Genomic DNA, 14449 nt, shown 5'->3' with positions numbered 1-14449 from the left:
AGTATTCAAAGTTAGGCCTGTCAGACTGTTCCAGTGTGTTTTAATACCTGATGGGCTCTTACACTGCTTAACCTCTGCAAGACATTCATAAAATCCTGGAAATGTTTTATTTATAAAAACTTTTGTTTGCAACATTTAATATCAGTATTAAGTCCGCTTTGGAACTTGATTAAATACTCATTTTTTGTTTTCCGTTTCAAAAAAGCTGAATATAAGAAAATGTAACTCTTTCAAAAGTTCTTAACTTAAAGCTTGAGGTAATAATAGCCAGGAAATTTAAAGTTAGTCTTGGGATACTTGTCTGTAGACTTCCGGCCTGTCATTAATTTGTCTTAAATCCATGCTCCAACATTTCCAGAGATAAAAGGGGCTTTCACCATGCACTTCAACTAAGTCATCCAAAGAAAGCACCTGTTTTAGTCTTTTGTCTTGAGCTCTCTCATGATAAATTACTATTATGATAGATAACTAAGTTGTTAAGGCTATTACTTAGGGAAACACGGGCAGCTTCTGTTGTGCTGGGAGGAGAAAAGCTGATTAAGCATAGACTTCCTGCTGCTGAACATGACTAATAAGCTCTTTCTGTATTTGGATGTTGTGGGTTTTTTATTATTATCTAACATTAGGGTGCAAATATAAGAAGGCAGTGGAAGTTGCATTTGACAACTTAATTACAAAAGACCCGTGCAGAATTGGTATGCCTTATACCTTAATTGCAAATTGAATCAATAAACTCTGCTGATGGATAAATGCTGTAAGCACCAAAAGCTTACGTTTGAAAATAAAATACCGGATGAAACAAATTTCATCCTACCACAGAGAGTCCCACAACTAACTAATAAATATTATATGCCCTTGTTCTTTGTTCAAACACATACACTCATTTCATTTCAAAACAAGGCAAAAAAGCATAAAATCCAACTCAGGACATGCTCTAGTTGGACTAACCTGTCCCCTCCATCTACTATCTACTGTCCTGTGGGAACGATTCAAGAGATGGGGGGTGGGGGCAGGCAAAGACACATTGGAACCTGCTAAGGTGGATATTTCCAAAAATAAAAATGCTTTTTCTTCTCCCCAGGGTTTTCAGTAAACGATCAAACAATGTCCATACATCACAAGGAAATTTATCCCAGTGCTCAGGAGATTTTCCCGCTCAGTTACTAGAAGACATCACAAGTCCAAGCTGTCATCGATCTCAAAAGATTGGAGAAAAAAGATCATCAAGCACCACAGATGTCTCTGGTAATATTTTAGTAGGTTTCTAAATCTTAATGATAAAGTACAGTAGTCTTCCTTTAAAGGTCACTACAGTAACTCATTGCCAGTACTCAGATGGTTATCGTAATAAACAAAAGATCATAATTAAATTAAATTAAATCTTTTTAGGTTATTGCGGTTTTGCTTTCTGTTTTGTTTTGTTTTGTTTTTCACTGATTTTTGATTTTAACATTTTGGCAAACCAGATAAAATATGACTAGAAGCTGAATAAGTTTATTCTGCTTCCAGCACAAACCAAGCAGCAAATGTAGAAAATTGTTGAAATGCTTGTATTTTAATAGTACAAGGTTGACTTAAATGTTTTATTTCACCATTTGAGTTCATTCTTTTTCTTTTCTTAAAGCTGTGCGTGGCCCCCCACCATTCAGATCCTGGTCAGTTGGTAACCAGAGTGGAGGAATGTGCAGTGATTCTGAAAGTGCAGGAGGAAGCAGTGAATCACGGTCTGTAGACTCTCCATCTGCAAGCCCAGGTACAGAGAATATTAATTTTCAAACACTAATAAAATCTTGACAATGAATAGTATATATTGGGTGAAATTTCCAGTTTCAGTGGCAGTGGGCAGGGGAAGGCATAACGAGTGGACTGACTGACTACCATCTGGGGCAGAGGCTAGATGTTTGACCCCTGTCCTCCACTTCAGTTGTCCCACTCTCCAGAAGCTACTGGTAGTTTAGCTGTTGAGCATTCTGATCTAGTAGTGCTGTTGTTGAAGGCCACACCAGTCCATGCTGATCATGTGTAGCCACAATTTTATCATGAATGAAGGGGCTGACCTAGTGTGCATAACGAAAACTCGGATGGGTAAGCTGGGTGGCCCTCACCTGACTCAGGTGGGGGTCAAGTGGTGGTGTTGCTATTATCCATAGAAGAGAGATAGTCTGCATTGGTTTGGGGTCAGAGAGATGGACCGGGGGTGCTTCTAGTTTATTAATTACCCTGTTACCTATCAGCATCTTGTGAGTTTGCTGTGATGGTCTCTGGTGTGGCATTGGAGGACCCAAGGACAATAGACTTGGGTTACATCAGTATCCACAGAGACTGCAGTTGGGCCAGCTTGGGACTTCATGGTCTTGGTGACAGCCATGGGGCTGTGTCAACTGGTCATCAGTCCAACACATTGTGCAGGGCACACCCTTGAAGTAGTTTTTACCTCCAAGTGATATAAGGGATTGGGTGTAATGTGTTTATGTGCAATCTTGTCGTAGTTGAACCATTATCTGGTAAAGTTTGAACTAGTGGTGACAGTTTCCCCCCTGTAATGGTGGTGGGCTCGTTTGGATGCCCCACCCTCAGAGGCTGATGTAACCTGAGGAGTTCCTGAATGCTCTGGAGGAATCTTCCAGCAGAGAAAGCTGATGATCCCTATAGAAGCCCTAGTTTCAATATGGAACAAAGAGATAAAACAGGCAGTTGATGTGATTGCTTCCAATCTTCCTCTATGGTGTTGCAGAGCCCAAGTTTCTCCTTGGTATTCTGGGGAGCTTTGGGCTATGGAAAATCACGTGAAGACTAGAGTGCAAGTGGGGCATGTCTCATTCTGAATCCAACCAAACACTGGCTAGTGCTCATAATCATGCCTACTATGTGGCAATGCAGATTGTGAAGAACGCTAATTTTGTAGCTTGCGTTACCTCCTCTAGTAGCTGGTTGGTGGTTTTATTGTGAACCATCTGAAAGTTACTGACTCCCATTGTGGGTCTGCTGTGACCAACTGACTACACCCTTTGAGGATAAAGTCACATAACTTTGGAGTGAACTTGACTCTGCATTTGTTGCAGTTCCGGATGAAGTACCCAATGCCAAGAATCAGTGATATGTTGTGAGATCAGTTTCAGGTTATGCAGGCAGCTGATGTGGACAAGGTGTTGATGGTCACACACCCAATCACATGCCCTCTTGACCCCTGTCTCACCTGACTTATTAAATATAGGAGATGGAGTTGCAGGAGGTCATACTTTCTGCCTTGAATGAGTTGAGCACGTGGCCTCTCCTAAAGAAACCAGCCCTGGACCTCTTGGACTAGAATAACCATCAGCCAGCTGCAAATACCCCCTTTTCGGGGGGAAATAGTGGAGAGAGTTGTGGTAGGGTATCACCAAGCATTCTTGGATGACAGATAGTTTAGATTTGTTTCAATCTGGGTTCAGCCTGGTCATAGGACTGAGTTTCCCTAACAGATGACCTTACAGAGAGCTGGACAAGGAGAGTTTGCCCTTTCTCTTGCTTCTTGATCTTTCTGTGGCTTTTGATACCACTGACCATAGGAATAGGAATTGGGGGCACTGTGATACAGTGGTTTCTGTCCTACCTATGAGGCAGAGTCCTGAGAGTAGCACTGAGATAGTGGTTTTTTTTAGCCCCCTGGTGTTTATGGCCTAGTCAAATTATAATACAGTAATCTTTTGAATGCCTTTATATACTTGTTTTTAACTGCTTTTGTAAAGAATTTCAATGTTTTGTTTCATATACGGTATATTGTAAACTACTTAGAGGTTTTCTTACATTCAAGCAGTATATAATTTTAAAATAAATAAATAGAATTAAATAGGCGGCTTCTTTTAAAGTCTGAAAAAAGCCTTGCCTCTTTCATAGGGGACTTTAAAAGAAGGCTTCCCCGGACACCATCTACTGGTACCATGTCATCTGCGGATGATCTCGATGAAAGAGAACCACCTTCACCTTCAGACTCTGGTAATGTATCTTCATAATTGAATTAATAATTTGCTGTAAGTAGGCTTCATGGTATTAATCATATTTGGATGCCCTTCCCAGAGTTTTGTTAGAAGAGAGTAGGGAACCAGAGATAATTGGAATGTTTGCCTTGTCGGATCAAAGAAGTAGATTAGTGTATCCTCTCAGCTTAACATACACTAAGAACTGGAACTCTTTTCTCCAGTTTAGAAAAATTTAGGCTTAACTGCTTAGTTATAATGCCAATGTTTCTGCTAAATGCCTGCTTGATAGTAGAGTGGAAAGTAGTAAGCAGCTTCTCTTCTGGCTTGCATGATGCATTGGCAGGAAACTTCAAAGGCCACCATATGTTTGAGCTTGTAGAAATGCATGACTGGATAAAGGTGTTTTTTTTCTTTCAAAAACACAAGTACAAGATTGGGAGCTATTCCATATAATTATTAAATGATTCAAATTGTTCCTCAGCCCTTCTAAGGCTGCAATCTTCTACATGCTTGCTCAGGATTATGGTCTCATGTCAAGGCCTCGCTTCAGAGTATCTGAATGGAAACATGCAAATATATTAGGAGGTAGAAAAGTGTGAGTGTGTGTGTCTATGTATGTGTACACACACACACACACACACAGAGAGAGAGAGAGAGAGAGAGAGATGTCTTTTTTATTTACCTTGGTACAATTTTTAAAATATACAATTCAGAGCTAGAGCTGTACAGTCAACAGCATTTCGCTGCTGTCACTGCTTGCCTGCTCACCTGTCAAAATGTCTCACAGGCAAGCCATTACAGTATTGTATATTCTTACAATAGTGACCTCTGGGTGTTGTTTTATGTAACCAATAAACATATTTCAGTGTATAAAGAACTTGTTTTTCTATTACGCCATCCCCCCCCAACTTAATACATTAAAGAGCTAATAACAGAATTTGTGTTCTAAGGTTTGAATGATCTAGCATCTGAAATGACCAGTTCACCTGGACCTTTTCGAAACACTATTCTATCTAAGGCAGCACAAACCCACAAACTGCGGAAGCTGAGGGCTCCATCTAAATGCAGAGAATGTGATAGTCTGGTGGTATTTCATGGAGCAGAGTGTGAAGAGGTAAGAAATTCAAGCATTGATTGGCTTCCTTGAGGGAGGCTGTGTTGCTGCAGTCAGATCATGTGAAAAATTTGGTCTCTGTAGGTTAAAGGGCTTCTTTCACTATGAGGTGCTCTGGAGATGTAAGCTAATTGATTGGAAGGAGCCAGTGCTGGTGTCAGGGCATTTTGCACCTTTGATGAACTCCCAAGTTGCCGCTCCCCTCTTCACTCATGACCAATTGAATGGCTCAAAGCCCCCACCCCAAAAAAACTCTGCTAGGTTATCCAGGCTGCAACCTGGAGCTCATTGAGACTAAGACCCAAATATCATGTTAAATGGGAAGTCCAGTATAGGTTCTTGTAATTTTTTAAAAATGCAGCTTTGGGGGTTGCCAAGTGGATTGAAGTAGTAACATGTTTTCCTGTGTAGAGATAAGCACTATGTGAAGAAAAAAAATCATGTTCAACACAAATGCCCGTTAAGTTTATACATAAGTCAAATGGAAATTTGTTCACCATTTGGCCCTTGCCCATCTTGGCTGATTAAGGCTGCATGAGCAAAACTGAGCCCTCTCCTTATTGTCATGATTAATGAAGCTTTGGCAGAGATGTCAATGCTTGTATTTTGGATCTGCCCCACTTTTAAGAGCCTATTGGACTCAGCTGATCTAAAAATTATCTGCCCTTTTAAGTTTTAAGACAAGATGCTATTGGTCTGCTATCCTTTTGAACCAGGTTTGAAAGGACCTTCATTTCTGTTACATTTCCTCTAGTGTTCACTTGCCTGTCACAAGAAGTGCTTGGAGACTTTAGCTATTCAGTGTGGACACAAGAAACTCCATGGAAGACTTCATCTATTTGGAGTTGAGTTTACACAAGCTGCTAAAAATTCCCCAGATGGCATCCCCTTCATCATAAAAAAGTGCACCTCTGAAATTGAAAGCAGAGCCCTAAATGTAAAGGTAAATATTCAGTGAATAAATGAATCAACACCCCTGTCTTTAAAATAGCTTACATTTTGGTTTTGCAAGTACTTACAACTTTTCCTTATATAAAAGGGTATATATCGTGTGAATGGAGCCAAATCAAGAGTTGAAAAGCTTTGTCAAGCTTTTGAAAATGGAAAGGACTTGGTGGAATTATCTGAACTTTATGCACATGACATAAGTAATGTTCTTAAATTATATCTTCGCCAGGTAAATATGCATAATTCTCTTGTTTCATTTGACTAGCAAACTACGTATAAACAGGGAGGCTTGCTGTTTTTTAGTTTTTCATATGTCTTAATTTTGAAACACTTGGTGGGAGGATTCATCTTTGATGTTGCTGCTTACTTGTTACTTACACCCAATGGATAGGGAAAAGGGGCAAGTAATACTCCTAAAATGGGTAAACTTTTTTGTCTCTGAGCCAATGAAATTGCTCCCTACTGGCTTATGGGAAGACATAGTGCTGGATCCTAATTCTGATGTATTAACCATATAAGTGTTAGATTTTTAACAGTTTGTATTAATGCTAGGTTGCAAATTTTTTTCAGTTTTTTTAAAAAAACTAAGCTGTATTTTAGTAGCTTCTTTTTAAGTAAAACCTGAAAGTTCCACTGATCATGTCAGGTGCTGCATAGCATAGGAGTGGACTTAACCATTCTTTTAATGAGAGACTTCCAGAACCATTATGAGAAAACACTTGTCTTAAATTGCATTTGTTGTGGCACTAAAGCCAATATCACTAAAATCAAGCAACAAATTTGACTGGCTGTGGATTTTGGGGAGATCATTTAACAAGCTGAGATGTTGAAGCAGATTGATTCCGCCACCCAAGAAGCATTCTAATCCTTCAGAAAATGTTCCTTGAGAAGCTAGTTGTAATAGGCTGAAAGCACTTGCCTTTTTGCCAGTGAAGCTGTTTTGAAATTTTGCATGGGCCACAGGCGATACCTAACTTTGCTGAAGGTCAAGTGAGAATGCTGTATGCCCATACTCAATATGAAAAGGGTATTTTATATTCTTGAATCAATTACAAGAATTTGGTTTGATGGGGTAGTTTAAATTTAGCAGCAAGTGTACTGAAAAAGACTGTTTTCTCTCTGTTCTCTATACCCTATTTGTGGATGTCTGGTAGGTTTGCAGAAAAGGAGACTTGCCAGCCTATGATGTTGCAAAAGGACAGACTAGTGTCACTACCTATGGGACTCTTGTTGCTGTATTCCTCTTTTTAAAATATATACTATTAGTGAACAATTAAAAAAACCTAACATTTCTGTTAATAATTTGGATTTCTTACTTTATCAAAAAATACAGCCTCATTTGCTTGCAGTATCTTACTTACGCAGAGGCTAAGTGACATCAGTAAAACTAAAGCTCAGAAGCCTCTCAAAAAGGAACTAGACTAGACATCAGGAAGTAATAGGAAGGAAACAGTTGAATTGAGCTAAAATTGAAGTCTGAAATTTATGGTGTTCTTTCCCTCAGCTCCCTGAACCTTTGATTTTGTTTCGGCTTTATAATGAATTCATTGGCCTTGCAAAGGAGAGCCAAAGTATTAATGAAGAACTGGATATGAAACGGATGAGCCCCAGGTCCAAAAAAAGGCAGTCAGTATGTATTGAACTGAATAGGATCATTCTTAAAATCAAAGATCTACTGAAACAGCTGCCTGCACCAAACTACAACACACTCCAGTTTCTTTTAGGTCATCTGTACAGGTAAGGAAACTTCAACTCAGCCTGTACATATACATTCAGAAATATGCCTTAAGCATGGGTCTATTTGTTAACAATAAAGATCTGTGCATTTCTTGTAGCAAGCAGTATTTTTGTTGTGTTCCTAGCTGGTGGTGTGAGCATATTAATATTAATGATGCTTAATATTTCCTTCTCTTTCAACTTGTTAACACTAATTGGATGATGATGATGATGATGATGGTGGTATTAATAGTGAAATTAATGTGGAGATTTGGGTACTGTTGGTTTTGTAGTGAATGTACCATGTTGGGTTCATAGCAATGTTCAAAATGCCTCTCTGGATTTTGTTCTTTTATGCAGGGTTACTGAGCAATCCGATGAAAATAAAATGTCTGCAAGCAACCTTGGTATTATATTTGGCCCAACTCTGATCAGGCCACGTCAGACAGATGCTACCCTTTCTCTCTCTTCACTTGTGGACTATCCATATCAGGCCCGGGTAGTTGAGCTCCTCATTACCTATTATGAGAAGATCTTTGATATTTCGCCGCAGCCTTTATCACCTGCACCTCGGTTAGAAGACAGTGCTGCTTGCGCTAAAAGTATTTTAACAGCGGAAGATAGAGATCCATATCAGCAACAAAAAACGTTGCCCTGTGTTGCTGTGAAAGAAGTGAGTGTCTGCTGTGAAACAATAACTTTCATTTACTGCATTGAACTTGTGCTGTGTATTCAGCCAATTTTTAATATTGCTGTTATTGACAGAGCATCCAGTTGGTCCAAAATGAGAGGAAGGATTCAGAGGCTAGTATATCACTTGAAGAACCAGATGGCAGCAAAGACACCCACCAGAACTCTGATGCATTAGTGACAGGTTAGTGTTTTGCATTTCTACAGTACAATAGATGGATAGAAAAATGAAGCATGTTCACTACATGTCATTCTTCGTTAAAGGGACAAGTATTGACATTTGCTATGGAATCCATAGAGCAGATTGAAAATGCATCGGGCTTATAGTCACTATCACACTAGTTGAGATATAACTGTTTATGTTGCTGGCTATGTTCCTATTTCCTAGAATGGAACTCTAAACTTGGACCTAAACAGAGTCTTGGCAGAAGAAATTCTCCTTCAGAACCCTCTCCTGTCTTGGTTTTAGAAAACCACATTGCACCAGCAAAAGAGCCAGGTCAGTTTCTGAATTGCAAGTATTCATACAGCTATCTTGCTATCCTTCAGGTTCCTGTATGTTCAGGTAGAAAATAAACCTTTTGTTATTACGACTTCTGTTGGTGCAATGAAAAGAAGCCAATTCTCAGTTGACCGCTTACTGTCTCAGCATATCACGTGTGTTTAAAAAGCACATTGTTATGAAGCCTTTTCAAAGGGTGGTTATGCTGCTTTTGAGTTATTGGCCATGTTTGGACAGTCAGGTCTCAGTTCAGTAAGTGGAGATGTGAACAAGCTTCATCTGTCTACATGCAGCTGTTTTACTCAACCCTTCACAAGAAAAGGGAAACAAGACAGGAAACTGCTGTTACATCCTAACAGCAAGCAAGCCTGAAAATGAAGCCATTCGTTTAGACAATATTAATCATAATTGCCAGTTCAAACATAACAGGAAACACTTTTTCAGTGAAAAAAATGCCTTGAGTTCTCTCAAGTAACAGAAACCTAAAGCTAATTTGCTTTGTTTAAGTAGATAAAATGTATGTAATTAAGAACTGTGTAACACAAAGGCATATATAGGCCTATGAATAAGTCTAGTAAGAGACCTGTTGGTGCAGACCAAAGACCCATCTAGTCTAGCATTCTTTTCTCAAAGTGGTTGACCAGATGCTGATGGGAAGCCTGCAAGCAAATCATGATTGCAATAGCACTCCTCCTGCTTGTGATTCCCAGCAACTGGTGTTTATAAGCATACTGCAAATACATGCCTAGTAGCCATTGTCAGCCTTAATTCCCCCCCCCATGAATTTGTCTAAACCCCTTTTTGAAGCAATTCATGTTCGTAGCCGACTTGTGGTAGGAAATTCCTTTGTTTAAGTATGCACTGTGTGAAGAAGTACTTCCTTTTTTTGTCTCATTAATCTTCTAACATTCAGCTTCATTGGATGTCCCTGGGTTCTAGTATCGGGAGAGAAGGAGGAAAACTCCCCATCCCCTTCATAACTTTACATAAATAGACGTTTATCAAATACTAATTTTCTTGCATTATAGTAATGATACCCCTAATGTAAATAATCTTGTGAGTGAGGTATAACAACCATTTTTTCACTCTGTTTGAAAGAGAATAATATGGAGAGGGATAAAAATCCAAAGCAGCTGTTTAAAGCAGTATATTTATACTTGCTGGCCAGATATATTTGTCTTGTATTAGGTTTTTCCTGAGGTCTGTAAAAAGGCTTCCTTCCTTCCTTTCCCAGAAGATACTTTTGATTCCTCCCAGGCTGATTTATCCTAACTATTGGGTTGCTCTTGTGAAAAAGTTGATAGAAATAGAACTAAGATCTCTCTTTGATTCTTATCCAGAACTCTTTAAATGGAAGCTTCCTCCATGGCTTATATAGTACTATAATCCTAAACTGGAGGTATGGATACAGGTACAAACCTGGGTGATTAGGTGCTGCAGTCTTTAATGCAAACTGTTCTACCAAAACTGGCTCTGCAAGTCCTTAGTCTACCTTATGGAGTAATAACAACCAGCACGAAGTGAAAAGTCTCTTTGTGGTCTGCAGGTGTCAAATATTTTTAAACAGTATGTCTGGCACTTTTTATTTTATTTATAAAAATATTTAAATACAGCAGTATCATAAAAATATTTAACAGCCGTTTGCAACAATCTTGAAACATAAAATCAAACAATAAAATCATAAAAAGTTAAAAACACAAAGAAATTAATGGCAATATTGGTGTTCTCTGCTTGTTCTCTGAGAGGTGTGATCTTCTAAAATAGACTGTATATTCCTGCGTATAAGACTACTTTTTAACCCAGGAAAATCTTCTCAAAAGTCGGGGGTCGTCTTATATGCCGGGTTGTATTTCTTATACGGCGAGTATATCCCAAAATCTATATTTTAACTGGAAAAGTTGGGGGTCGTCTTATAAGCTGGAATATACAGTACTTAGTTGCTATTCAAAGTTAATGTTATTCAAAGTTAATGCTTTCTGGTAGCAAACTGACAGTCAAAATAAATGTTTTTCTTTCTTAGGCAATGCTGTGGCTGCAGTTTCAGATCCAGATAATGAGCAATCTCGCCCTCAAGTTGAAGATGGTGTTAAAGCCAGTCACCTTTTTAGACCGAATCGTCAAATAACCAAAGTTCAGTTACGCACTCATAGGACAAAACCAGTTGTTCGTCCTGTGAGTTTACCTCTAGGTCAAATGCTTCCTCCCTGTGTTTTGAATGAGAGAAACTCACGAAATGCAGGTCTAAGTACAGAAAATATTGGCAGAAGTCCTGTAATTGAAGAAGTTTCTGAGACACAGCCACTTCCAGCTGTAAATGCCGGCTGTAGGCTTTCTTGCTTTGACCCACAGACTCTGAAGAAAACTTGGGACAAGCAATATAAGCAGTATGATATGACTGCAAGGACAGCAATGATTATGACTAACATACCGCAGGAGAACCGAACACATGACTCTGTAAACTCAAGTGCCTTAACTACACATAGCAACCTTGCTAGCAACTCAGTAAATGCCATACTTCCCAATAAGCCATATACGGTACCTGTCAGGGCTGCAAGGGCAACAGCAGAAGGACATTCCTCAGACTCTAATACTCTTGCTGCTTTCAGAACGCCAAGAACTTTGCAGCCACCACCAGGGACATTCTATAAGCCACCACCCATCAGTAAGGCCAAACAGAGTGATGAGAGCTTGGCACCCAAACCATGTGCAGCAGTCGTCAGAGATGAGACTCCACAGCTAGTAGTGAATCCCGGGCTTGTCCAAGGCTCCTTGGCCGCCTCTGGCCAACATGCAAAGCAACAAAAACCCAATTCTGAAGCTCTTTCCCCTACAGACTTGAAGCCCACCTACCAGAGATTAAGGCCAAAGAGGATGCAAGAGCTAGAACACAGAGAAGCTCACTTTGTATAGGGTAACAACTGCTATACAACCTTTCAATGGGGAACTTTTTTTTTGTAGAGGATTTCACCTTTGTGCCATATATTGGAATTATTTTTATATATACCTGTATAGACTTTTAAAAATGTGGGATTTGTTTAAAAAAGAAAGGAAAAAAGCTGTGATGAACCATGAAGTTATTTTTTTCATTCGTTAGATTTTTCTTGGAGAGTATTTCAATGCATTCCAAATATAGAAAAAGTTAATAAGGAGGCACATTCAAAAGCCCTATAATCAAATTTCATGTGTGGAATTGTACTCTTGCTTGTGAAAGCCAATTTCTTATGCATGGGTGCAGCAATGAAAGTAGCCACTTTCTCAGAGTAAATGATTTGTCAAGACTTCAGGGTATATGAAATACAGCTACTTTAATTTAAGAATAAACCAAAGCTTGAAGCAGTGCTCTTAAGTGTCTGTAATCAGTTCCCTCCCCGACTCTGTGCAATGAAATGCGCCAGAATAGACTGTGTACTGGCCAGCATGGCCGTTGTATATTGTGTGTGAATATACATATATAGTTTTATATACCAATTGATTTTTTTTTTACTATCTATGTTGTCGCTTAAAAGTTGTTTGTACAGGAAAGATGCATTATTAAGCTTTACTATAAAAATATTTAAAAAGTGTTCTCATCCAGTTACCAAGTGGTTTAAATGCACAAAACCTAGCTGGCTTATTGCCTTTCAGTAGAAAATAATGTGGAAGTTCCTTGTTACAAATAAGCTATCATTCCCCCCTTACTGTAGAAAGCTCCTTTTATTGTTTGGAATAGATGAAGAATACAGGCCTGAGATTTAGTGAAATAGATAAAAATAACCAAAAAGCCAGCATTTAGTAAGTGCATTGAATGGTTTTTTTCACTCTGTATTAAATTGTTTTTATATGTACACTGTTGCTTTAAAAAATATACATTAACATGTTAACGTTTCACTGACTTCATGTATTCTATTATGCCCTTCATCTTACTGTATATAGAGCCATTTACATGTTAATATAATATACCATGTATCGATATATACACTCACGTTTCTTTAAAATTATTCTGTACAGATGGGTTTGTATTTCTGTTGCACATTAAAATGCTGGTAATGTTATGAGTAAATCTTAAAAGACAACAGTAAATGGTGGGGGTAACTTTCTTTTAACAAATCTGCTTTAAGACAGATATTTAAAAATTAAAAGGGGTGGATGTCAGTACTAAATTAATGGTGTATAAAACCGTTAGTTCAGGGGTGGGGAAACCACAACCCATGGGCTGGAGAGAAGCTCAGCAAGATTTTATCCAGCCTCTGGGGGCCCTCCCAACCATCAAGTCTTCAGTACATCCAGAGGGAGAGCATCATTTATGATGCTGATAGACAGCCTGTCTGTGGTGGGCTGCAGGTTTTCCTGACATACTGATGAAAAACAGTATTCTTCTAGAGCTGGCATCCTCAAACTTCGGGCCTCCAGATGTTTTGGACTACAATTCCCATCTTCCCCAACCACTGGTCCTGTTAGCTAGGGATCATGGGAGTTGTAGGCCAAAACACCTGGGGGGGGGCGCAGTTTGTGGATGCCTGTTCTAGAGGAAAGGGATTATTGATATGATGTAATGGCCTGATTAGGGACGCGGGTGGCGCTGTGGCTTAAACCACAGAGCCTAGGGCTTGCTGATCAGAAGGTTGGCAGTTTGAATCCCCACAACAGGGTGAGCTCCTGTTGCTTGGTCCCTGCTCCTGCCCACCTAGCAGTTCGAAAGCATGTCAAAGTGCAAGTAGATAAATAGGTACCGCTCTGACGGGAAGGTAAACGGTGTTTCCATGCGCTGCTCTGGTTCGCCAGAAGTGGCTTAGTCATGCTGGCCACATGACCTGGAAGCTGTACGCCAGCTCCCTCTGCCAATAAAGCAAGATGAGTGCTGCAACCCCAGAGTCGGTCATGACTGGACCTAATGGTCAGGGATCCCCTTTACCTTTAATGGCCTGATTATGCTTGTGGATATTGCTGCAGTAGTGCCTTGTAGCGTGTATGTTGTTTTCTTCTGTGCTGTTACATTTGTTTCAGCATACCTGCATTTAAGAAGTCTGTACTCTCAAAACAGATGTGGCCATACATATTGTCCCGCTTTAGCCCTAAACTGCTTATCACTTCTGGAGTAGGCAAAAGGTAGTGGCATAGCTGCCAAGTTATCCCTTTTTTAAAGGGAAATTCCCTTATGCTGAATAGGCTTCCTCGTGAGAAAAGGGAAAACTTGGCAGCTATGGGTAGTGGCCAAGCAGGATGTGGCTTCCATGAGTTATTTTATTGGAGTTATTTGTGCTCCGCCATTTGTAAAATAGTTCCAAGGTGGCTTGGAACATAAATATACAAAGCAATAAAAAGCAGAAGATAAAATGATAAAAGTGTTTAAAATCAACATTTAAAACCAACAGGAGATAAAATGCAAATGGTCTCTAAAAGCCATCTGAAAACAGAAGGACTTTGCCTGAAAGATAAGGATATTGGGTAGTAATGTCTGTGAAGTGTCGATAATTTGGGTGTTGCTGTTGATAAACTATTTCTTTGGTATCCACCTACTACCATTTAGCTACCTCTGCCACT

General features: G+C 39.4%; 1 protein-coding gene across 4 annotated transcripts in view; it reads left to right on the top strand.

Annotated features, from left to right (window-relative positions):
* ARHGAP29 (Rho GTPase activating protein 29) overlaps nucleotides 1-12960 on the top strand; it is a 58741-nt gene extending 45781 nt beyond the window's left edge. For 3 of the 4 annotated variants that reach the window (XM_035121517.3, XM_088673149.1, XM_088673150.1), the window contains 11 exons: nucleotides 1082-1245; nucleotides 1625-1753; nucleotides 3877-3975; nucleotides 4910-5073; nucleotides 5828-6016; nucleotides 6113-6250; nucleotides 7526-7758; nucleotides 8098-8410; nucleotides 8503-8611; nucleotides 8816-8926; nucleotides 10950-12960. In XM_035121517.3, the coding sequence (XP_034977408.2) occupies nucleotides 1082-1245; nucleotides 1625-1753; nucleotides 3877-3975; nucleotides 4910-5073; nucleotides 5828-6016; nucleotides 6113-6250; nucleotides 7526-7758; nucleotides 8098-8410; nucleotides 8503-8611; nucleotides 8816-8926; nucleotides 10950-11839 (2539 nt within the window). In that variant the 3' untranslated portion in view covers nucleotides 11840-12960. The remainder of the gene's footprint in view (nucleotides 1-1081; nucleotides 1246-1624; nucleotides 1754-3876; nucleotides 3976-4909; nucleotides 5074-5827; nucleotides 6017-6112; nucleotides 6251-7525; nucleotides 7759-8097; nucleotides 8411-8502; nucleotides 8612-8815; nucleotides 8927-10949) is intronic. The other variant, XM_035121520.3, reaches the window with a different exon arrangement.
* The last annotated feature ends 1489 nt before the right edge of the window (nucleotides 12961-14449 follow it).

The sequence above is a fragment of the Zootoca vivipara genome, chromosome 7 (assembly GCF_965207765.1).
Source record: "Zootoca vivipara chromosome 7, rZooViv2.hap1.1, whole genome shotgun sequence".
NCBI lineage: Eukaryota > Metazoa > Chordata > Lepidosauria > Squamata > Lacertidae > Zootoca > Zootoca vivipara.
Note: the sequence above shows the minus strand (reverse complement) of the source record. Positions and strands in the feature narration are given on the sequence as shown.